This window comes from Capra hircus, chromosome 14 (genome assembly GCF_001704415.2).
Source record: "Capra hircus breed San Clemente chromosome 14, ASM170441v1, whole genome shotgun sequence".
NCBI classification, from domain to species: domain Eukaryota; kingdom Metazoa; phylum Chordata; class Mammalia; order Artiodactyla; family Bovidae; genus Capra; species Capra hircus.
In genome coordinates, this window is record NC_030821.1 from 412,150 (window position 1) to 436,912 (window position 24,763).

Here is a 24,763-nt window from a genome sequence, read left to right on the forward strand (position 1 = left end):
AATCAGTAATCAACAATCTGGCTTCAAAGATGGTCATGTGATAGATTTTTAATTACTTTTCAGAAGTTACCAATATAAATCCCCAAATTTAAAGAGGAGATTAAAAAAAATCAAATCAAGCCAACTGATAAGGTATTTTCTTAGACCTGCAATAAAAACTATTAAGAAAAAGAAAAACTAAGAGTAAATTCTCAATCAAAAAAATTTATCTTATTTATTTTATCTTGGAAAAAATTACAAGAGGAAAAACAAATAAAGGGCTGTCCAGAATACACTCAAGTTTAGTTAAGAGACGTTAGTGTTCAATCCATGTTAATAGCTTTCAGTTCAGTTCAGTCGCTCAGTCGTGTCCGACTCTGCGACCCCATGAAGTGCAGCACGCCAGGCCTCCCTGTCCATCACCAGCTCCCGGAGTTCACTCAGACTCACGTCCATCGAGTCCGTGATGCCATCCAGCCATCTCATCCTCTGTCGTCCCCTTCTCCTCCTGCCCACAATCCCTCCCAGCATCAGAGTCTTTTCCAATGAGTCAACTCTTCGCATGAGGTGGTCAAAGTATTGGAGTTTCAGCTTTAGCATCATTCCTTCCAAAGAAATCCCAGGGCTGATCCCCTTTAGAATGGACTGGTTGGATCTCCTTGCAGTCCAAGGGACCCTCAAGAGTCTTCTCCAACATCGCAGTTCAAAAGCATCAACTCTTCTGATAGACAGACTGCCTGAAGAGCTATGGACGGAGGTTTGTGACATTGTACATGAGACAGGGATCAAGACCATCCACAAGAAAAAGAAATGGAAAAAGGCAAAATGCTAGTCTGAGGAAGCCTTACAAATAGCTGAGAAAAAAAGGGAAGTTAAAGGCAAAGGACAAAAGGAAAGACATACTCATTTGAATGCAGAATTCAAAAAACTAGCAAGGAGAGATAAAAAAGCCTTCCTCGGTGATCAAGGCAAAGAAATAGAGGAAAACAACAGAATGGGAAAGACTAGAGATCTCTTCAAGAAAATTCAACATACCAAGGGAACATTTCATGCAAAGATGGGCTCAATAAAGGATGGAAATGGTATGGACCTCTAGTGGAGGTGATGGAATTCCAGTTGGGCTGTTTCAAATCCTAACAGGTGAAGTTGTGAAAGTGCTGCACTCAATATGCCAGATCTGGAAAACTCAGCAGTGGCCACAGGACTGGAAACGGTCAGTTTTCATTCCAATCCCAAAGAAAGGCAATGCCAAAGAATGCTCAGACTACGCACAACTGCACTCATCTCACAGGCTAGCAAAGCAACGCTCAAATTCTCCAAGCCAGGCTTCAGCAGTACATGAACTTCCAGGTGTTCAAGCTGGAATTAGAAAAGGCAGAGGGACCAGAGATCAAACTGCCAACATTAGTTGAATCATCGAAAAAGCAAGAAAGTTCCAGAAAAACATCTACTTCTGCTTTATTGACTACACCGAAAACTTTGACTGTGTGGATCACAACAAACTGTGGAAAATTCTTGAACAGATGAGAATACCACACCACCTGACCTGCCTCCTGAGAAACTGTATGCAGGTCAGGAAGCAACAGTTAGAACTCGACATGGAACAACAGACTGGTCCCAAACCGGGAAGAGAGCACGTCAAGGCTGTATATCGTCACCCTGCTTATTTCACTTCTATGAGAAATACCAGGCTGGATGAAGCACAAGCTTGAATCAAGAATGCCAAGAGAAATATCAATCACCTCAGATATGCAGATGACACCACCCTTATGGCAGAAAGTGAAGAACTAAAGAGCCCCTTGATGAAAGTGAAAGAGCAAAGTGAAAAAGTTGGCTTAAAGCTCAACATTCAGAAAACTAAGATCATGGCATCCAGTCCCATCACTCCATGGGAAATAGATGGGGAAATGGTGGAAACGGTGGCTGACTTTATTTTTCTGGGCTCCAGAATCACTGCAGATGGTGACTGCAGCCATGAAATTAAAAGACGCTTACTCCTTGGAAGGAAAGTTATGACCAACCTAGATAGCATATTCAAAAGCAGAGACATTACTTTTCCGGCAAAGGTCTGTCTATTCGAAGCTATGGTTTTTCCAGTAGTCGTGTATGGTTTTAAGAGTTGGACTATAAAGAAGGCTGAGCACCAAAGAATTTATGCTTTTGAACTGTGGTGTTGGAGAATACTCTTTAGAGTCCCTTGGACTGCAAGCAGATCCAACCAGTTCACCCTAAAGGAGATCAGTCCTGAATATTCACTGGAAGGAGACTGAGGCTGAAGCTGAAGCTCCAATACTCTGGCCACCTGATGGGAAGAACTGACTCACTGGAAAAGACCCTGATGCTGGGAAAGATTGAGGGCAGGAGGAGAAGGGGACGACAGAGGATTAGATGGCTAGATGGCATCACTGACTCAAGGGACATGAGTTTGAGCAAGCTCCAGGTGTTGGTGATGGACAGGGGAGCCTGGCACGCTACAGTCCACGGGGTCACAAAGAGTCAGACACGACCGAGCGACCGAACTCAACTGAACTAGGGCGACTTGTAAAATAGGTATACAAAACAGCCGGTAAATTAAAACTCTAAATCTCCTGCCCTGATGACTCAGTGAGATATACATCTAAAACTTTAAACTCTAGCTTTAACTTTCCACATAAATGCTATGTGCATTTCAGATTCAACATTTGTTAACACTGATTTCAATATCTCACCTATTTCCTACAAAGTACTGGGAAAGCCACTGATTGTAAAGCTGTATTCCCTGGCACTCTAGGGCTCCAGAGTGTCTCTGCAGCTTTCCCAGTAAATAGCCTGCCCACAATACGGGAGAGGCAGAAGACGCAGGCTCAATCCCTGGGTCGGGAAGATCCCCTGGAGAAGGAAATGGCAAGCCATCCGGTACTCTTGCCCGGAGAATTCCAAGGACAGGGGAGCCTAGCAGGCTACCGTCCACGGGGCACACAGAGCTGGACACGGCTGAGCATGAGCGCTTGACCTGAGAGCATTTCCAGAGATCACAGCAGGGCAGACACGCGTCTGCAGTCAGAAGAAAGAAGCGTCCGACTCTTGGCGACCCCATGGACTACACGGTCCATGGGAATCTCCAGGCCAGAATACTCAAGCGGGCAGCCTTTCCCTCCTCCAGGGGATCTTCCGACCCCAGGGACTGAACCCAGGGCTCCCACATTGCAGGCGGGTTCTTTACCAGCTGAGCCGCCAGGCACAGTACACAGGCACTGCCCAACTAGAATACCCGCCGGCGGAGAATACAAAGGAACACACTTTGGCAATGTGGCTTCGGACAAGTGACTTTAACATCTGACCCACCATTACTCCAGGAAATATTAGTTTTGACTTAAATAATCTGAATTTATAGTAGAAATTAATGACATCTTGAATGTAATAGATTATTAGAGGCCTGGGTTCAAATCCTTGGAGAAGTTAACAGAGCTATTAACTGGAAGAGACAGGATTTGCAACAAGATTCTGCCAATTAATAGCTCTGTAATTTCTCCAAGCCCCAATTTTCCACATCTGTTGAATGGGTATAAATGTAATTTCATAAGGTTTTCATAAAATTTAAAGGAATCAAGATTTCTAAAGCACTCAGAATAGTGCACAGCATAGAAAAAGTTGTTAAATTATATTAATCTCATCAGAAAATTGTAACAAGTTTATTTTCTAATATATCATATAATAATCACTTTATTTCCATCAATTTTATTCCCGAAATGGCTCTAAGAAACCCAGGTTCAATATAATTAGCTATCTAATTAACCAAGATTTCTGTCTTTTGAACACTGATATTTTACGAATGAATTAAGATGGTTGTATATATGTTGCAGTAGGTTATTAGATTAAAAAAATCTTAATATGATACAGGTCTTTCTTAATTAGTAGTAAGAAATAGCATATTTTCTCATGAAGAAGTGTTATCTCTGTTTCAGATGTTGTATGTGCGTTATCTACGTTACACCACGGACACTGGACTGCTTACCACTGATTGTCCTAGGTTTTCTCGCCATATATTCCTTCCACCTTCGTGAACTGAGCTGGCTGGGAGGAGGAGCAAGTATGCGACCAATGGTACACGGCAACACAAAAAGAGCTCCAGCCTGGATAAAACAGAGCGCACTTTAGTGACTGCACACAGAAAGCAACTTGAAAACAGCATCACCTGACAATTCTCTACTCACGTTTCACCTACATACCACACCTTTAATAACGCTCTCTCCCAAAATTTTCACTATAAAAGCTAAAAAAACAAAAACCCAAAACACAGCCTCACCTCTACCAAAAAAGAAAAAGCCAAAAAACACAGAAAGGTATTCAGCTACAAGGGTTCCTTCCACGGAGTCACATATCTGAAAACCATATTAACAATATTTGATTTAAGTTCAGGTTGTGGGTATAATTTCTTAGTTTATCTGCAAATCAATGAGAGGCCACAAACTTATCTGTCCTCAAAAGATTCTGGTCACACTAAGCCATAATTTTATAACTTTGGGTCTAAATGGATTATTGTTCTGGCTTCAAAATTAGAATCAAAAGGCAATTTCATAACTTCTGTCCCTAGATATCAGAGACTTAATGCTAATAGGTATAGAATTCAGAGAAGCCACGAATCGCATGCCAGAAAACATACAGCAGCGTCCAACTGATTTATGACCAAGCTCAACTTAGTCATCCTCATATTCCCATGGCTGGGTGCACAGATGTTCATTAAACATTTGTTCCCCCAAACAGAACATAACATATTTAGGTAAATTCTCAGTTTGATTAAGCACTGAACAATACAAATTGCAACCCTGAAAGCTGTACTTTGCTTGTTATTTTAGAAATGTAAGCTACAAAATCAGCACATCTCGATAAACACATTTTTTAAATTTGGGTGAAATTTAGGCACAAAGCATCTCAAATCTGAAGCAAAGTCACTTTTAATTGTCTTTTGTAGACAGATGGGTTATATGAGGTATGTGACACAAAGTTAATAAACTTTTTGCTGCTATTTATTATTTTTGCTTACGTATTCTTAACAGTTATAACAATAAGTCTACCAGGGCAAAAAAAGGAAGGTAAAATTAAATATGTTTACTTTCCTTTATTATTACAGCCATAATCTTTTTAAGTCAAATATATTCTACATACTCAAGATTAGACATTAAAATAAAAATATTTAGGAAAATAATCATTAATTCTAAAAGATATCTGTTTAATTTTCTAAACATTAAGTCCTAATTCTTCCTCCTTGCATAAATAAGACTTCTTAGCCCAAAATGCACGACAAGACCATCTGGCCCAAAGGGCAGACGAAGCTGTAATGTCAGTATGCCAGATTAGAGTCCAGTTATAGTCTAACAATTATATGACCGTTAAAATCATAGTTACAGCTTAACAATGTAGAGACGCTAAACACAGTTCAAAGCATGACTTATACCCTGGTATAAACATCCCGATCCACCATCCAGATAAATAACCACATTTCTGAGACAGCCTGTTTTTGATTAAACATTTACTACAAAAATGAAAACAAACATTTCTAAACCACATCTGCTCTAATTTCCTACAAAATAAACTTACGTCAGTAGTTTACACGACACTGACAACAAACTTGGATTCTGACGAGCTGTGCTCACTCCTACACGAACCCTTAGGCAGACTCTGAGAGACTTGAGAAGGAGGCTTTTGGCCTCCCTTTCTGTTTCAAAATTTAAGACGACATTCCAAACCCCGTTCAGAGGCGAGCACCGAGCAAGCAGGCACTGCTATGACAGTCATTATCCTAGCCTTACAGATTCTCATCTTCAACAAAGATGTTCCTGCCCACACGGTTAATAGAGATTACGACTCCCCCACAATTTTATCTTGCCTTTTTCTAATCTAATAGGCATTCTTCTAAAAGGTCTTTACTTTTATTCTGGGGATAATCAAACATTCTTTTTAAGCTCAGACGTCGACCTAGGATCACATAAATCACTAGAATTTGAGCACTGCGATAGCCTCCCAAGGAGGGACCTTGCCCACTTTATTCTCTCCAGTACCTGCAACAAGCAACTGGCAGGCAGCCCAAAAAACAGAATGAATAAATGAAAACCATGGTATAAAGCACCAGGATTATTTCAAGCAATGGGCATGCAATTTAAAATTTTCTTTCAAAAAATGTAGAAGACTAATTTTAACCCAATGTAAAAGGACAATGAACTGTTTCACATTTACAGATCAGCCAAATTACATCATCTACGTTTTCAAAAATTATCCCTTTTGCTGCATTAAAGTAGGAACATGTATTTAAAGATCCAATATTTGTCCCTGACTGATAAAGTACAGTCCAATATTCTATAGTCACTGCCCAAGAAACAATAAAAATGACATCTAATACAACAAACTTAAATAAAACAACTGAAAATATGACATGAATAGATACCAACAGTTCAGCTGTCTTCTAGGATTGGCCTTGCCTATCTTCAATAGATGGATTAATAATTATTTTGTACCTGTGCCAAATTACAGGTATATGCCTGATTTTGACTTGAAACATTATCTATAAAACTAAGGACTAAAGATTTCATTGTAACTTCAAAAACAGGGTACCTAGAGCTTTATACATTTCGGGAAACTGTTTCACTTAAGTGTGTCTATCATCTGGGCCATATAAATATTTTGCCACAGAACTGAAATCAAATGTGAAAGGAGTAGGTTAACTATAATCTAACGTAGCCTAAACTTTAAAGCAATTACCAATCATGAAGCTTATTTTTGAAACTCTCTTCTAAAAAAACAAAAATCACTTCCTGTCTGCAGTGGACTCTGGAGTTACAGAAAGCCCAAAATGTTTCAATATGAATCAGGACCAAAACGATGTGTCACGCGCAAGAAACCAAGTCATCACACAGAGACAGATTAAACAAATGTTCCCTTTTCTCACACACCTGTAAACACTGAGTTAAAAACAAAACAAAACCCCACTTTCTGTACCTCGCCACACAGGGAAGAAATCTGCTCCACCAGCAGCCTGGAGCTCTGCTTGGTGCTGTTTCTTGTCAATCCCCTGTACTGAGGAGTGAAAGGAATGACGGAATGGTTGGCTGTCAAATAACTTAACTTCCTAAAATAAGTCTGATCCTCCAACTCACAGGATGTTTAAATTCATTTATCAAAAATTTTAAACTAGGAACTCACAATTACTCCTCTCCTTAAGGACAATTATTTTTCTGATTCTGAAGATCCACCAAGAAGTAGAGATACTGCAAACTATTAGAACCAGAGATTTTAAAAACTGGAGCTTCTGAATAAAAATTCAAGAACACCGTATGTACTAGTGTTTCATTTCCAATCAACAGCAAATTCTTTTTATACAAAATATCCTGTTATTAGGTATATTCTTAAAACGTCTTAGATATATTTTCTTTAAAAAGATTCTAAAATATGCTGAATATTTGCAGACAGTGTGATGGCATTCATACTGACTTAGGTATTTAAAGCAATACAGTAGAATGGCACTTTTATCTATCCTGTTAATGCCAAGAGAAACATCCGAACCTTCCAATAGTATATAAATAATTTTGTTTTCCTTCACAGACTCCTAACATTTTTCCCTCTTCCCTACCCCACAAACGCGTGATAATTTCAGGAAGTCTCCCGCCTATCCCAAAGGCGTAAGTGCACTACCTGAAGGAGGGTTCTTTTTTGCAAGTTGTAGCCCTTCTCTTAAAACAATGGCAATGAAAGGTATACTGATATTATTAAAAAACAGCAAAAGTACAGCCAAATATTTAAGCGTGGTGGTGCCAGGAAAAAACTCTATCTGACACAGAAACTGTGGTCTATGAACAGGTAAATGAAAAGGATACAACTCAAATTCAACGTCCGACATATAGCAGGAGGGCAGATCTGATAATCTTATCATCTGCACAAACTCTAAAGCAGGGCCATAATAATGAAAAACCTAAAAAAGAAAATAAAATTATGTAAGGGTTTAAATACCAGAAATAAAATGAAAGTGAACAAATTAGTGATCAGGTTTTAAACCTTTAAAATTGGTCTTAAAAAGACAGTATTTATACATTATGCAAGCCAAACACTTCATTCTCTATAACAGACAAGAATTTCTTCCATTCCAATTCTAGCTTTCAGAGTGGAGAGATAGACATGGAGATTTCCTAGAAAGGAAAGTTTCTAGAAAGAGTTTATAGGAAGAAAGTAAGTCTAAAAAGAGGTAAGCAACAGAGGACAAGAGTTCTCAACTTATCCTGTTTATCTCTAGCTAGACAGACACGCCAGGAGGCTGTTACTGAAGTGGGTCTGAGAAACTGCAAAAGAAAAAGAAAGGATGCACCAGAATGGACTCTGACTGGTATGCTGAGATGAAAAAAAAAAAAAAAATCCTTGGAGAAAATACCAAGGTAATTAAAGAAAGAACTAGAGAAACCAAGAGCGCTAGTTAATGGAGCAAGCGCCACTCGAAGAGATGAGATTAAGGATTTCTTTGGATAGAGTCTAAAACTAAACTAAGAGTGAGCTAGTGAAGAAGGTATTTCCAAGGTTGGGGTTAGAGTACTTAATAGGAAGGGCAAAGAAAAGCTAACCCATCTTCAAGCAACACAAAATCTTAAACTTGCAGAAATCTGACTAATTTTAGCATATACGATTATGTGTATGTATGTGTGTGTATACACAAAAATACACGACACACACAGTGTGTATTTACATAAAGATTCGTATACTCAAGGGTATGGTTTTTTCAGTATTCACACGTAGATGTGAGAGCTGGCTCACAGAGAAAGCTGAGCACCGAAGTATTGATGCTTTTGAACTGTGGTGTTGGAGAAGACTCGAGAGTCCCTTGGACTGCAAAAAGATCAAACCAGTCACTGCTAAAGGAAATCAATCCGAAATATTCATCAGAAGGACTGATGCTGAAGCTTCAATACTTTGGCCACCTGATGCAAAGAGCCGACTCGTTAGAAAAGGCCCTGATGCTGGGAGAGACTGAAGGCAGAAGGGGACGACAGAGGATGAGATGGTTGGATGGCATCACCAACCCAAATGACATAAGTTCGAGCAAGTTCTGGGACTGGTGACAGACAGGGAAGCCTGGTGTGCTGCAACCCATGGGGTCGCAGAGTCGGACACGACTGAGCGCCTGAACTGAAGCATGCGTTTGTGTGTGTGAACACAGAGACAGAGAGATCAAAGCCTGTCCTCTTTCCGCTGTGTCATGCTCCCTTCAAACTGAATCCTAGAAAGCTCAAAAGTTAAGTTCAAACGTAGTGGCTTCAGGCCTATAGTGACCTAACATTAGGATCATTCCATTTTGAAAAGAATCTAAAACAGTGATAGTTTCCCCAACATTCAATGCTGATGACACACTGTAATTTAGGAACAATTATAATAAAAGTTGTATGAATCAGCACACTTAAGCACATACATTAGCTAAGTTAACTGAAGATTCAAATGTATCTTATAACGATATTTATGAATGGATGATTGCAAAAACAAACACAGATTACCTTTGGCAAAATATCTTTATCCTTTGATGGTATTAACTTTTTGTTAAGAAAGCAAGTTTTTAAATTAGATGTACTAAAATTCTTCCGTGTGACTCCCTTTAAACAAAATTCAGGAAAACTTATTTCACTTCCAAACTGAAAAGAAACAAAGAGAGCACAGTTACAGACATCATGAATTAAGTTATGAAGATTAATACATCTTATTGCAACATAAAAGTTGAGGGGAAAACCATATATAAATTCATTTCTGATTCCTCGGATCAAAATGCATTTCTTCCATTTACGTACACAACATTCATGTTTCAACTTACACATGAATTTTCCATGAAACGCTCTCCTTGGCCTTGCACTAGCCCACAAGAGTATGTTAAGCCCATTCTCTGGAACCACAGGGGCTTCCCTGATGGATCAAATGGTTAAGAATCTGTCTGCAGTGCAGAAGACTGGGGTTTGATCCCCGGGTTATTAGGAAGATCCCCTGGAGAAGGGAATGGCAACCCACTCCAGTATTCTTGCCTGGAGAATCCCATGGACGGAGGTGTCTGGTGGGCTACAGTACATGGGGTCCCAAAGAACTGGACACAACTGAGCGACCAAGCAGAACAGACCGAAATACATCAAATACCAGAAATACTTATTTCAACGTGGATACAACTTACATGCAACGAAATAAAGCGGCCTGGACAAACATGAACTCAACTAACGTTAAAAGCTATGTTTTAAAATAATGTTACATTCTAGAACTGCAGTGCCCAAAACAATCTTAGTGACTGTTTAAATTTAAATAAAGCGAAAAATTCAGTTCTGTGTTTGAAGTAGTCACATAGAAAGTTCTAGTAGCAACATGAAGCCAGTGGGCTATTGTATAAGCATAAATTCAGAACATTTCTATTAATGAAGAAGTTCTACTTAGATAAGTGTTTTTCCAGAACACCTTCAAATTGCACATTTTCATTAGGATTCATTTATATTATCTGTGTTGTAAATAAAGTTGAAAGGCCTGCTTTGTAAACTGCGGTAACAGAAATCCACTTACCTTCCTCTCCCATATCTGAATCTTTCCCCTCCATAGCTCCTTTGAATCAATAGCATTTCTGAGATCTTCAAAAGATACAATATTAGCAGAAAGGTATTCTGCAATTTTCTGATAATTTCTATAAATAAAAAGTTCATGATAATTCAATACAGGCTTTTAAATTTGACTTAGATTTGATGGTTATAGTTAACTACGAGCTAAACAAAAAAAATGTAAAGTTTATATTTCTGCTTTTATCCACTAATATTATATAACATTCATTAAACCAGTCTCTGGAGAAGTTTCCAGCATATGTTCATTTAATCTCAGCATCACCATGAATTGTGAATACTTGTCCTTAATGCTACAGATGACTAGGTTTTCCTACTGCTATTTACCGGCTTTAACACGTCAGACACACACACAAGTACACACATATACAAACAGAAAGAATGGAGTTCGTATCTTCAGAAGAACTGCTTTCCTGAACTGTCCCCACAGCAGTTCTGCATGAAGTGCCTCAACAGCTCTGACAGACTACCCTGACTCCATGCGCCCAGCTCCTCCTGGAACGTCAGTGAACAAGGTCGGATCTCACTTTTGTAATTCCATAGTAAATACCGCTGTGCTTGGCATAGTGACAGCGGTCAATAAACAGTTGCTGAATGAAGAAAATCATGAAGTGAACAAATCCAACAGCTATTTAAGGATAAAAACTAATACACAGTTGATCCTTACTCAAGTGTCATAAAACACAACAGTGTATCTTTATTTCTACATTGCACATAAAACAAAAAAACACATGACATCATAAACCCCGTGTATCCACACACCCACGGCATTATCACAGTGCCCACTGGACAATACAGACCTATCTAAAAACATGCAGTGTGTTTGGAGAAGAATGCTCAATAACGGTTCAAAAACAGTATCCATAATATTTACTAAAAACTTAAAACTTCTGAGAAATATAAAGTATGAAATAAGGGAAATCCAAGTTCTTCTCAATGAAAAAATTCTCTAATTGCAGTAGGACATATTGGGTTGGTCAAAAAGTTTTAGTTTTCCCATAAAATGCTGGTTTCTTGGCCATCCCATAAAACTGTCACATTTTAAAAAATCTTCAAATGCTGGGTCTATCAAAAGCAGGGTAGCAAGTTAACTGTAAAAACAAACAGTGCAGATAGCTTACATTTCACAATGATCTCCTGCGATAGTGACTTTTGCTGAATACCATTCCTTCAAATGTTTTAATGCTCCTACAGTAGGCAAACAGTCTCTCAGTTTTGGAGGATCTTTGTCAGAAGGCAACAGTATTATATCTATCATTGCTCTACCTAGAAAGAAATAAAAGCATTTTTATAAGTTTTTTACATTTTTGTTTTGGAGCACAGTTGATTAAATGTAACTTTTTAAAGACGTTAGACCCTAAATGCCTCAAAACACTATTCTGGACAATTGAATTTTATGTTTATTCAGAAGATGAAGGAGGAGTTTAACTTTAATTTCTGAAATTCTTCAAAACAATACACATCTTCAGGAGTCTGAAATTTTTAAGTGTTCATCACTTGATTTAAAGCCATGTTATCTTGAAACAGCTAGCATATGCCACAAAAACAATGGACTATGCCATAATCACTTGCCAATTATGCGCCAGTGGTTAAAAACACATCGCTGTGAGATCATCAATGCTACTGTTGCTCTGAACAGAGGGAAAAAAACGTGCAATTCATTATGCTCTTCTATGCTTAATCTTCTTACACAAAAGGGAATGAGTCAGTGTAGAACTGTGATGCTCAAATAAATTATTTCTCTTTTTAAAGAACAATAAGACACTCAGAAAATTCAAATATACTGACAATATCACTGGTTCCTGAGAAAGAAGGTTAACTTCATGAAACTTTAAGTTTTATAAAATGATAAATTTTACTGAAGGATAAGAAAAATCAAAATCAAACAGAAACCAAACAAAAGCATGACAATGAAAGCATTTCAATTTGCCAAAACAGCAACTCTACATCTCATATCTTGAACTTCACAGAAAAAAACTGATGCTTATCTGTCTATGTACTCAGCTATTTTCCATATAAGATCTTTTATGCTAAAATACAATCCTGAATATAAGGACTAGATTGAGAGCTGAAGCCCTTTATGATAACCACATAGAGTTTATTTACCACTCTATACTCAGCTCCCCGTACAATGCCTGACACATAACAGACACAGCAAATATCTGCTTAATAACTGACCTCCGATAACGAAAACACTCAGAAAACTCTTTAGAAGTATTCGTGGATGCCAAAGTATATCGAATTTTTGATGAATCAAGTAATTGATTCACCTTAAGAAAGATTTAAGATAAAATACAGTTTTAAGAGTAAACAATACAGTATTTCATAAAATACGCTTCCCATTACAGAAAATGAACTACAGAAAAAAAAATGAACTGCATAAAAAAAACTGAGTCAAGGGCTTCTTTTACTGTATGACTTTCTATATGACAATATATATAGCTGACTTTACACCAGGAAAGAATGCTACCCAAACGATCGACATTACAGAATTTCTTTTTCCAGGAGTTGTCATGGGACAAGTGTTCTAAAGACCATTGTGGAAAACAATGGTAGACAGCAGAAAGATTCTTCTTCAGTAAAAACTGAAGGAGACAGACGAGTATTTAATTTTGTAAGTTCTAATTTTTGTCTAAGTAAATAAAAACAATTTAAAAAGCTAATATCTCAACAATGTATTTTATTAAAGTAGTGGAGCATTTTTTTTCACAACTTCAAATAAAAATCATTTTTCATTTTGGATTTAAAAATCAGAAGTGAGAACACAAGCATGAAGACTGAGTTTATCATTGCTTCACACACAGTGTAAGGTAAGATATAAATAGTCAAAGTAGCCACAAGGTATTACCAGGAGCAGGAAGCTTGTCTGATAACTGATGCAAACTTTCTGCAGATTCTTCATAAAGGCTAAAACAAAAGAGAAAGTAGGGAAAAAAGTCATATACAATCATAATTGGGTCATATTAAGCAAATGGATCTCTGTGCCAGACACTATCAAGCATGTCAGCATTATCTCATTTGACCTTCATAACAATCCCATGAAGCAATGCTCTTAATACTATTTTATCCTCACTTTAAACAATTCAATTAGAGTTCACATCAGTCGTAGGTATGAAAGCTAGGATTCAACCCTGAATCCAAGTTCTAAGCTACACTCCCCGAACAAACAACAGTAAGAAACAAGGGGGGAAACCCTCCCTCAACTGCATCTAGCACATCAGACACAAATCATAACTAGTAGACCGAACATTTTTCTGAACCCTACAAAGTAAGGTATTCCTAAGTGGTTAATAAAGGCGGCTACTGCTTTTCTCTGAATGACATAAAACAGATGACAGGAAAACATGACACTCTCCTTCGATTCTCTAAAATCTATTAAAAATCTATTAGTTTTATCCAAATAATGAATTTTTCTCAAAATAGCTTATTATACAGCATAAAGGTACCTGAATCCTTTATTATAAACTCACCATTGTTTAAAAAACTTAAGGCCTCTTATGGTACAGTGCAGTTTTCAAGCTCCCTCTTGTGGAAACAGTTATTAAGTCACTTAATGGAAACGACTGTGTTTGCACTCACCATCTTCGACAGTGGTGAGAAAACATGGAATGGTTAAGAGCCCTACGGCTAGAAGGCAGCTTAGAAACCATCTCGAAGGCCTTCAGCACTTTACAGATGAGACAGGAAGCCCCAGACAAGTTCAGTCACTGGCCCAAGGTCAGGGCCACTTCCACCAGCCTCCGTTTCAATGCCCTTTCTAAACTTGTACATCTCCCCTCATTAATCAGCATAAACAAATAAGATTTGAGAGCAGGAAAACTCGAAGTCTGCAGTAATTTAAAGAAATGTAATACTTGAATATTGAAATAAGCAAAAGCAGTTTTTGTAATGAAGTATTACACAAGACCAAAACGCCTAGTGGGCTTCCCTGTAGCTCACTTGGGAAAGAATCTGCCTGCCAAGCAGGAGACCTGGGTTTGATTCCTGGGTCGGGAAGATCCCCTGGAGAAGGAAATGGCAACCCACTCCAGTACTCTTGCCTGGAGAATCCCAGGGACAGAGGAGCCTGTCCAGCTACAGTCCATGGGATCGCAAGAGTCGGACACCACTTAGCGACTAAACCACCACCAGAGAGAGTGCACTTCATGAAGAAAAAATAATGACCACAACTCACATCACCTGAGTCGCCATATACGTCAAACTACAATTCAGAAAACCCAAAAGTGCATCCGACCGCCCACACCACCCTCAGCAGCTCTGGGTCTCAAAGTGCCCGAGACGCTGAAGACACACAAACTGAAGAGACGCATTTCAGCTTCAAAAGCAAAATGAAAGCGATACTGTGGTGTGAATGCTGGCTACTCCCCTTAAACAGAGTTCCTATTCAAGCGCCTGGAATTTAACATCAAGCAGACTTTTTCTTCAAGCAAGTGACACATTAATTATCACTTTTTATGACTCCTACAAATAAGTAAGCTTAAGAAGCTAAACATTTTCAGATACAAATTTGTGCATTTGAAAGAATTTTATCAAAATTAAAGGCCGAAACTACCCATCTTCCAAAATAAGAGTTGAAATTTTTAATTACGTAAAATTCCCTCACTGTAACCGCTAACATACCAAATCCTCACCCTCATGGCTAAAATACAATCTAATGTCAAATACAGTAAAGACGTTAAAGGACGCATGTAAGCATACTCAGCCAAGGATAATGATTCCCTGCTATTGCTATCTTCTTCCTCAAAACACTCAACAGCACTCAAGCATTCTTCCATATTTGTCTGAAGAACATCTTCGATGTCATCTTTCTCTGCACCAAAATGTATCTCTTCCCAGTGTGAACTACAAAACTAACATATCGAAAGACTGCATTAAGTAATGGGTTCGTGGCTCTATTTGTATTAACAAAGACATTCACCAGGTACCATTTTCTTATTTATATTACCTGATAAAATCCACATATTGCCTGAACTGCAAAGAACCACTTCCTGGAACCAGGTATACCGCCCACTGAACAGGCTTGAAAGAAAAATCATACTGATTAGAAGCAAAGAATGCCACAGATGAGCAGATGTTACAGCATGCATGCTGAGAGTTATGCAGCTTTGATGCAATTATACAGTTCTCCAAGTTATATATACATGTGTGTGTGTGTGTGTACATATATATAGGAAATACGGACATTCAAACAGGAAAATCTGCCTAAAGCGCGAAATGGTTCGCTCTCTATGAAGACTCTGCTTTAGTTCATCGCAGTTCAAAGTCTACATCGCTATTTCTAACCTTCATTTAAAATCTAAAGACGCTGGGAAATACACCCACTCAATTACTACTGAATAAGACCAAGAAATGCAAAGCATTTTAGGGAAAACGGTTCCCTCCTGAAGATCATGAAGGTTTGGTCCAGCCTTACTAAGGAGAGAGAAGGTAAAGAATAACTACAGCTTTGAAACGGAGACGGTCTCCTTGGAGACTGGAATGTTACATGATGACACGAAATTAAGGGTCACCACAGGGTACGAGTCAGAAGATCAGTGAAAACTTCAGAGCAACGTACAGAAATCGGATTCAAAGGAGGGGGAAGGAGATGTATGGTAACTGCGGTTTACCTCGTAGAAGTTAGGAAAGATGCTAAGTGCATATTACCAATTTCTTACCAAATTGGTATCTTATGATCAATTTCTGCCAAAATTCCAGAAGACTTTACCTCCTAATTCCTTAAGAAAATAGAAGCCATTAGGTAATAAACAGGCCACCCTTCCTGCGTCTCCATTAGGCCTTTCCTCATTCTTCCCTGTTGACACGTAAGAGGCACGACCCTTCCGACCAAGGCTACCCCCCAACTTCCACTGGGACACCAGGCTGCTGACTTCCCTGCATCTTTGAGCTCTCCTTCTCCACCACTTCCTTCCCATTAACATCTAAATATGCACAAGTATTTCTCAAATTATTTTTTTGAATCACCTTTAAATTCATCTCCCCTTTTTAGTTAACCACTACGTCTCTCTTTACTTTCCAGGAAGATGGACTTTCTGAAAGCAGTGTCTACTCCTGGCCGTCTCTATTTCCTAAATACCTTTTCTATTCCCTTCGGAACCCAGTGTAATCTGTTCTTTTGTCCCAGCGTGCCACTGAACTACACCCACCAAAGTCACCAACAGCTGACATGTTTCTAAATCTAGGTTTTTAGTCCTATTGGTACTTGACTTCTCAACATTAAGACTAAGAAAGGAATAAAAAAATGACACCTTTGACTGTTTTCTCCAGAAAACACTTGCTTTCTGTGGGAAACCTATCTTTCTCTAAAAGCTAGTGCTCAGATCCTTTCAAAAATGAATTCCTTGGAATTCATTTCAAGATTTTCTGCTCTTCTCACTCTCCAAAACAATCCCATCGTTCTTCATGGCTGAAACTGACATCTATATATTGGTGATTCCATAATCTTTCTCCAGCTCCATTCTCCTTTGGAGTTCCAGACACATGTATTCAATTCTTTTTTTAAGTCTTTATTGAACTTAAAATTACAACATTGCATCTGTTTTATGTCTTGGTTTTTTTATCTTAGCTTCCTGACCAGGGACTGAACCCACACCCCTTGCTCTGGAAGGTGAAGCCTAAACTGGACCACCAGGGAAGCCCCATGTGTCCACCTTCCACAAAATATTCTCACTTTGCAAAATCTTTCAGGCAACTAACCACATGTCCTTCACTGATCATGTCATTTTCCACCAAAATCCTGTTGTAATAATGGTAGTACTAACTTAGACCATACCAACTTGCAAAATTAATGAGCACTACCAGGATTTGGCAAACAGGACAGGGAAGCACATAGACATTAGAACTAACTCCCCAAAGAGGGCAGCTGAAACTCAAGAGAGGTTCTCTGACGAACGAAACAGAAAGGAACAGAGCGTTCAGTCATGAGAACAGGCACACTCTCCCTGGCGCCTCCAGAAACTCCCTTCAGCTTCCAGACCTGTTCTGGCATCTCTACTCTCAGACAGAGGCCAAGCAAGGGAAGGAAAAAAAGAGGGTAATGACCAAAGAAGTAGTAACTGGATCTATATAATGCCAATAGAAACCAAAGGAGAAAAAATATTTCCAAAGTAAAGGGTGATCAAAAAAGTCAAAGATTTTGAGGAAGTTCAAGCAGATGAGAATGGAGAAAGGATGACAATTATGAAGTGCTTTTAAGAGAATTAGTAAGAATTAAGAATTTTAAAAAAAAACAGTTAAGGAGATGGCTATAAGAACATTAATAACGTATTTGTACTCAGAACACAATCATACATCCTCCTTATAAAGCCATGTTACTCTATTTTACACAAAGCTGAAGATGGCAAGCAAATCTCATAAAGGGAACAAAGCTCAAGATGAGAATATAAAATAATTTTCATAACAACTTTATGACTTCCAAGCATCAGTAAATGAAGGAAGGCAATTTTCCCCTGTTGCTTTTCCTGTGTTTCTTTTCTAGCTCCCTATCCCCAGGACTTGCACCCAGTCAACAAGCGCTTCTTGTTGAGCTTAAAGACAGAGAATATAATATAGTAGTGGACAAATGATGTGTATTCATATTTTTTTTTTAATCCTGTAACAATAAGTAAAGGAGTGTGCCACAAGAGACTGGAGTTTTAAATTCGTCTAATATTTATATTATTTCTGCTATATGAAATGTTTATATAACACAGAAATCCTGTTATATAAAATTTGTTATAGAAATATTTATATATTGTGTTAACTGGTAATGCATTATAGCTTTGCACTAATATTTTCCTGTAAATACATTTAGCTAAAACATTAAATGACATTATTAATACCCCCGCAAAAGCAAACAAAGAAAAAAACCCAAATGTTTTTTGGACTCTCACGTTAGCAAACTAATTAAATTTATTTCCAATACAAATGCCAGTGAAAAGAAGGGTTTACGTGGCACTTACCAGGGAAAGTACTATCTTCTGGACTAACTGAAGCACTAATGCTTCTTTTCAGGAGATGATAAACATTTGCTGCTCTCAAGTCTGAGAAAGAAAAATCAGACTCAGCTGGGCTCAAGAATTACACAACGTAAACAATTCCAATTTCACCATCAGAGCCTCTCCAGAACAACATACGATACATAAAAGGTCTGCACTCTGTTCGAAGTTTAATATAATAAATCCAAAGCAAGCAGAGGGAATAGGTAAGTTCCCGGTTTGCACATGCCTGCCAGTTAACACAAATCCAAAATCTCCCTCCCCCAAATCATTTTTAAACCAATGGGATGCCAAATCCTGTTACAGTACTCTGTACACAGCCACATATACTTCCTCCTCAAAAGACCTCTCCATCAAAACAAACTAAATAAAATGCAACAGATTCCAGATAGGGGCATCAAAAAGGGTGCAAAAACGGTCAGAATCGTCTTAAATCTGTCGCTTGTATTTTGACTTATTCCGTGTGCGGAATGCCTCCTCCTGTGAGGATGTACACTCCGGGAGAGTAAGAGCCCTTTCCATCTCGCTGCTTTCCGTCTGACTCGCACTTGGCACACAGGAGGCAGAACTGCCTACTGAATGCATATACGTCTCAAGAGCAGAAATTCCATTTCCAAGGCCCCGAGAACTTTTTAACTGTGTCTGCAAGTTCCGAGCGCGGGCGTGCGGCACCCGGAACCTTGGGCCTGTCCTGCGCGCGGGCAGCCCCTTCCTCGGCCCCGACAGGCCGATGCTCTGCGCGCGGGCAGCACCTTCCTCGGCCCCGACAGGCCGATGCTCTGCGCGCGGGCAGCACCTTCCTCGGCCCCGACAGGCCGATGCTCTGCGCGCGGGCAGCACCTTCCTCGGCCCCGACAGGCCGATGCTCTGCGCGCGGGCAGCACCTTCCTCGGGCCCGACCTGACGGCGCCCGGCTCCCCGCGGCCCCTCCGCCCCGCCCTCCCCAGGAAAACCCGGTCCCCAGAGTGCTCTCCGCCCCGCGAGCCGCTCCCGCGCTTTCTCCGCTCGGCGCCTACCCGGCGGCCTCCCGGGGCCCTCGACGCGCGAGGCCTCGGGCCCACGGCCCGCGCCCGCCGCCGCCACCGCGGCCTTCCCCTCGCCCCAGACCGCGAGGAGCAGGTACCGATCCATCCCTCCGCGCGCGCGGCCACCGCCGGCGCCCGCGTCCGTCCAAACCGCGCGCGCGCCTGAAGCACTTCCGGCGCGCTCTCTTTGGCTCGGCGGGAAACCGCCCGCCCCCCGTCGGTTTCCGCGCCCTTTCCAGCAGGTGAGTGACTGTCGGGGGCTATTCTCTCAATTACCGCATCGTGTGCTGGCTTCCTGACGGAATGGTTGTGGTGGGAAGCCGGGAAGAGACGTGGGAAACGCGGAGAAGCAGACGAAGGCTTGCCGGCCTAGGAACCGTCTCCCGCAGCTCCGCGCGTTTCCCGCCGGGCCGTGATGCGCGGCGGCCCCGGGCCCTGGCGGAAGCGCGGGGCCGCCGCTCGGGAGCATGGCGAGTCTGTCCAGGGCGCCGCAGGTGAGGCTGCGCCCCCGGCGTGGCGGGCTTCCTCACTGTGGCGGGAGGCGGCCGGACTTGGCGACGCCGAGGCGGATGGGGAGCCAGGCACCTAGGCCTGGAGATGCGGCGATAAAGCGCAGGCGAGGGGCGCAGCTGACCACTTCGTGAGGCGCTCTCGGTGCCCCTACTTCGGCGCTTTCAGTCAGCCCCCTGCTCTGGCCTCCCCGCACCCCGGAGCGGTGTTAGGGCGACAGTCAGGGAGCTAATCAGGTGGATCTCCGAGGGCACTGTGGACCACTGGAAGAGTTTGTGCAAAATAAGGGCCGCCGTGGGGTGGGGGAAGGTGAGGTTTGGGCTTCCCGGGTGGCTCAGCTGGTGAGGAGCCAGCCTGCCAATGCAAGGAGACGCGAGACGGAGGTGCGGTCCCTGGGTGGGGAAGATCCCCTGGAGGAGGAGATGGCAGCCACTCCAGCGTTCTTGCCTGGAGAATCCCACGGGCCGAGGAGCCTGGTGGGCTACGGTCCGTGGGGTCGCAGAGAAGACGCGCCCGACTGAGCGATTCAGCGCAGCTATGCAGTTCAGTGGGCTTCCTTGGCTCGGATGGTGGGGAATCGGCGCGCAGTGCTGGAGACCTGGGTTTGATCCCTGGCTTGGGAAGATCCCCTGGAAAGTATTCCGGCCTGGAGAATCCCATGGACCGTACAGTCTGTGGGGTCGCAGAGAGTCAGACACGACTGAGCGACTTTCATTTTGAAGGGTTTTGAGCCAAGTAGTAACCTGATCTGTCTTAAGTGTTACAAGGAGTATCCGACTGCTGAGTTAAGACCGAATTGTTTAGAAATGGGAATTGGTGGACTACAGAAGCAAAGAATCTGTTTGGAGGCTGCCGCAGTAATCCAGGCTAGACATGCCGGGGGCGCAAACCAGGCTCAGTTGCTGTGTAGTGGTGAAAACTGGTCACGTTCCGTGTGAAGGTGGGACCGGTAAGATTTCCGGAAGGACTGTGTGGCCGGCAGCAGCAGAAAAAACCAAGGACTAATCCAAGGTTTTTTTGTTTCAACAACCGGAGGGAGCGTCTATCAGCTGAGACAGGGAAGGTTGGGACTGAAGCAGGTTTCAGAGGAAGAGCAGGGTTGGGTTTTGTATATGTTGCTTTAAGATGCCTCTTAGCCTGGTCCTGCCCCAGGTGAGATTCCGTCCTTGAACTCTTTGTTACCTGCCCCTGATGAAAGAGATACAGGAATTAAAGTTAACCATTAAAAAGAACTGGAGCAGTTTGACGTTGGGGCAGCATTTTAATTGCCTTATCAAGGTTTTTTTTTTTGTTTTTTTTTTTTTTCTATCAGAGTATTGGTCTGTAATGCCTTGGGGAAAAATTGGTCTTCTGCTACATACAATTTTTAAAACACTATAGTGTGTATGCCAGGTGGGCTGTTGAATACAAGTGTATAGTTCAGGGGGCTTCCCAGTTGGCTCGGTGGTGAAGGAATCAGCCTGCTGGTGCAGGAGATGTAGGGATCGTGGGTTTGATCCCTGGGTGGGGAAGATCCCCTGGAAATGGCAACCCACTCCAGTATACTTGCCTGGAGAATCCCATGGCCAGAGGAGCCTGGCAGGATGCAGTCCATAGGGTCTCAAAGAGTTCAGGAGTCAGGAAAAGAGGTCCAAGCTGGAGATTAAGTCATAAGCATACAAATGGCCTGGATGAAGTCTTTGAGGAAGTAAGTAAAGAGAAGAGAGGAGGACCAAGAACAGTTGTGGAACATACCAGCCTTTTAGAGGCAAGAGACAGAATCAGCATGATGGGTGAATGGGGGTGGACAGTGGTGTTCCAGAGGTTAAGTGAAGAAAGAACACCCAGGAGAGGGGAATGATCACCATGTCACAGACTTAGAATTGACCGAGGGATTTCGTGATGTGACGGCTATGGTGACGTTGGCAACAGTGTGCGGCTGGGGTGTGGGAAGACAGAAGCCCGGCTGGGGAGGTTGAAGAAAGCGTTGTTTCGGTTGCTGTTTAGTCCCTAAGCTGTGCCGCCTCCTTTGCGACCCCACAGCCTGCGTCCTGCCAGGCTCCTCTGGCCATGAGATTCTCCAGGCAAGGACACTGGAGTGAATTGCTCTCTCCTTCGCCAGGGGGTCTTCCCGACCCGGGGATCAAGCCCTACCTCCTGCATTGGCAGGCAGGCTCTTTACTGCTGAGCTACCAGGGAAGCCCTGGAGGAGGAATGAGGAGAGAGATTTGGAGCAAAGACAACGCTCTGCAAGAGTTTACTGCCAGGAAAAGGGAAGAGATGAGGCAGCCATTGGTAAGGAATGGAGGTCAAGAGTAGCTGTTTGTTTTTTAACTTTATCATGGATACTCTCAGTCAGATACTAAAGCAGAGCATCACCCAGTTTCCGAGGCTCACAGTCGGTGTCATTTAACCTGCGCCTCATTTACTTATGTCGTCAGTAAATGCTTCAATACGTCCTTTATAAGATAAAGATGTTTTTAATCCCATTACCATTTATCAAAGCTAAGTGAAATTTTCGTATCCATTCCTTAATATCAATTATTCAGTATATTTCCAATTTTCTCACATATATATTATATAATATATAAATATTTTTTTTAATGATCCAAAGTACAGTAAGTTGCTGAGGTGTTTTTTTTTTAAGTCTCTTAATATAATGGGTTCCTGTCCTATCTTTTTTTATTTGCAATTTATTGAAGAAACAAGATTTCCTGCAGACAATTAAATTTTTTTTTTTTAGTTCATATGCTGAGAGAGAGATGGAAAGTATGTGGGCTAGAAGCTCTCCTTATTTGCAAAGAAAAGGATCATCTGTGGAAAAAAGGGAATTTACAAAAAGTTACTAGAACTGATAAATGACTTTAGCAAGGTTGCAGTATATAAGGCCAAAATATAAAAATGAAGTGTATTTCTGTATGCTAGCAACAATCAGAAATTTAAATTAAAAATGCAATACCCTTTACAGGTGCATCAAAACATATGAAATAGAGATAAACCTGACGAAAGATACACAAGGGGAGTGGGGTGGAGACTAGAGAAATGAGAACAGGGAAACTCATATGGGAAAGCAGTGTCACCGATTAGAGGCTTGTGGTGGTTCAATTTAAGATGAAGCCAGCCAGCCTAGTTGTACCAATACTTTCTCCAACATTGTTTGGCAGCTTGTGTGTATCCACAGAGAAAGGATCTGATCAAGATCTTTCTGGCCTGTGATTGTCTTAGCGTTTGAAGGCAGTGTTAGACACTGCAGAAACCCTGCGGCAGCCTTAGGTGTCAGTCTAAGGTAGGTTTTTGAAATGTAAGTTTCTTCAGTATCATCCATCTGTGCTTCTCCAGCTTCATTTCTGCTAGTTCCCTGGTGGCTCAAATGGTAAAGAATGGGCCTGCAATTCAGGAGACCTGGCTTCAATCCCTGGGTCAGAAACATGCTCTGGAGAAGGGAATGGCTGCCCACTCCAGCATTCCTGCCTGGAGAATCCCATGGACAGAGGAGCCTGGCAGGCTGCAGCCCGTGGGGTTGCAAAGAGTCAGACACGACTGAGCGACTAACCCTTTTTCACACCTTGTTTCACTAGAGTTAAACTCCTAAATACCGGCCACTCTTCTTTCAGTGTAACGCATCTTCTGATCTCAAAGTATTTTTGAAGACCTTCAGAAACAATTTCTGCTTTCTCATTAACCCTCCATTCTATTGTACATGGTACAAAAAATACCAACTGTAAAAGGAAATAATATCTTTGGAATGTTTTTAATAAAGCATAATCCATACTGCTAATAGAAGAGCAGGCAGGAAGAATGACTGCATTAATCTCTGCAGAAGAATGAGGAAAGGTCCCCTTTCTCCAGAAATAGAAATGAAAACAGTTATCTAACGATGGGATCCTTTTCGTCGTAATTGTTGACATTAACTGTAGATTATGTGCAGTGGTATATAATAACAAACTCAGGTGTTCCCATTTAATGAGACTTTCCCTTGTTTCCTCTTCCATCTCTTAAGCAATGGGCCACTTTTGCCCGAGTTTGGTATCTCCTAGATGGGAAGATGCAGCCCCCTGGCAAGCTTGCTGCCCTGGCATCAGTTAGACTTCAAGGACTGCATAAGCCTGTCTACCATCAACTGAGTGAGTATCATTTCAGACCTGTCGGTAGATGCAGTTTTCATGTGAGGACAGAATGTTGAAGATGTTTGGACTGCTCCAAGGATCTGGGTATTTTTGCCTTGAAGATCCCTTATTCCATCTTCGCCGAGATCCTGTTGGGGCACTAAAATGAATCTTGCTTCTTCATAGGAAAACCACACAGACCATTTCACCTGAAACAGTCCCATTTTATGCCATTGTCCCAGAAAAACTATCAGTAGCTCTTCCTTTCACTCTCAGAAATGTCCTGACTTGGACTTTTAAACGCTCACTCTTTGGCACGTCTCCACATGTCAACGTGCGTTTCAATAGAGAGCTTTTGAAAATACACAGATAAGCTTGCCCTCTCTTCTAAAGACTTTCCTTCAGAGGGAGAGATATATATATAGCTAGTTAGGTATGGAAAGTTATTTTTCACTATTTTGAGTTAACAAATTTGCTTTTCCATATCCTTTTTCCAAAACAAAAAACAGTTGCTTTCGTACTGAAAGCCTTCTGCTTAGCCCAGGCAGTTTTGATTGACTTCACTTTCCTAGGCACTCCCTGTCCACCCTGCAAGG

At 41.3% G+C, this 24,763-nt stretch overlaps 2 protein-coding genes across 7 annotated transcripts in view; one reads left to right on the top strand and one right to left on the bottom strand.

Moving 5' to 3' along the window:
* The window catches only part of MTBP (MDM2 binding protein), a 67,975-nt gene extending 48,258 nt beyond the window's left edge, over window positions 1–19,717 (bottom strand). For 3 of the 4 annotated variants that reach the window (XR_001919110.1, XM_018058135.1, XM_018058134.1), the window contains exons 1-11: window positions 19,564–19,717; window positions 18,512–18,592; window positions 15,517–15,590; window positions 15,270–15,421; window positions 13,420–13,478; window positions 11,693–11,837; window positions 10,522–10,639; window positions 9,486–9,620; window positions 7,827–7,921; window positions 6,952–7,024; window positions 3,974–4,091 (exon numbers count right to left, since the gene is read on the bottom strand). Coding sequence is in view for 3 of the 4 variants with exons in the window: in XM_018058135.1 (XP_017913624.1) it covers window positions 3,974–4,091; window positions 6,952–7,024; window positions 7,827–7,921; window positions 9,486–9,620; window positions 10,522–10,639; window positions 11,693–11,837; window positions 13,420–13,478; window positions 15,270–15,421; window positions 15,517–15,590; window positions 18,512–18,592; window positions 19,564–19,678 (1,165 nt within the window). In the remaining variant the exon portion in view is untranslated. Of the gene's footprint in view, window positions 1–3,973; window positions 4,092–6,951; window positions 7,025–7,826; window positions 7,922–9,485; window positions 9,621–10,521; window positions 10,640–11,692; window positions 11,838–13,419; window positions 13,479–15,269; window positions 15,422–15,516; window positions 15,591–18,511; window positions 18,593–19,563 lie in introns of those variants that run through there. The other variant, XM_018058136.1, reaches the window with a different exon arrangement.
* Window positions 19,957–24,763, top strand: part of MRPL13 (mitochondrial ribosomal protein L13) — a 41,053-nt gene continuing 36,246 nt past the window's right edge. Inside the window, exons 1-2 of one of the 3 annotated variants that reach the window (XM_018058139.1) lie at window positions 19,957–20,066; window positions 24,062–24,185. In XM_018058139.1, coding sequence (XP_017913628.1) covers window positions 20,040–20,066; window positions 24,062–24,185 — 151 coding nt within the window. In that variant the 5' untranslated portion in view covers window positions 19,957–20,039. The remainder of the gene's footprint in view (window positions 20,067–24,061; window positions 24,186–24,763) is intronic. The other 2 variants (XM_018058137.1, XM_018058138.1) reach the window with 2 other exon arrangements.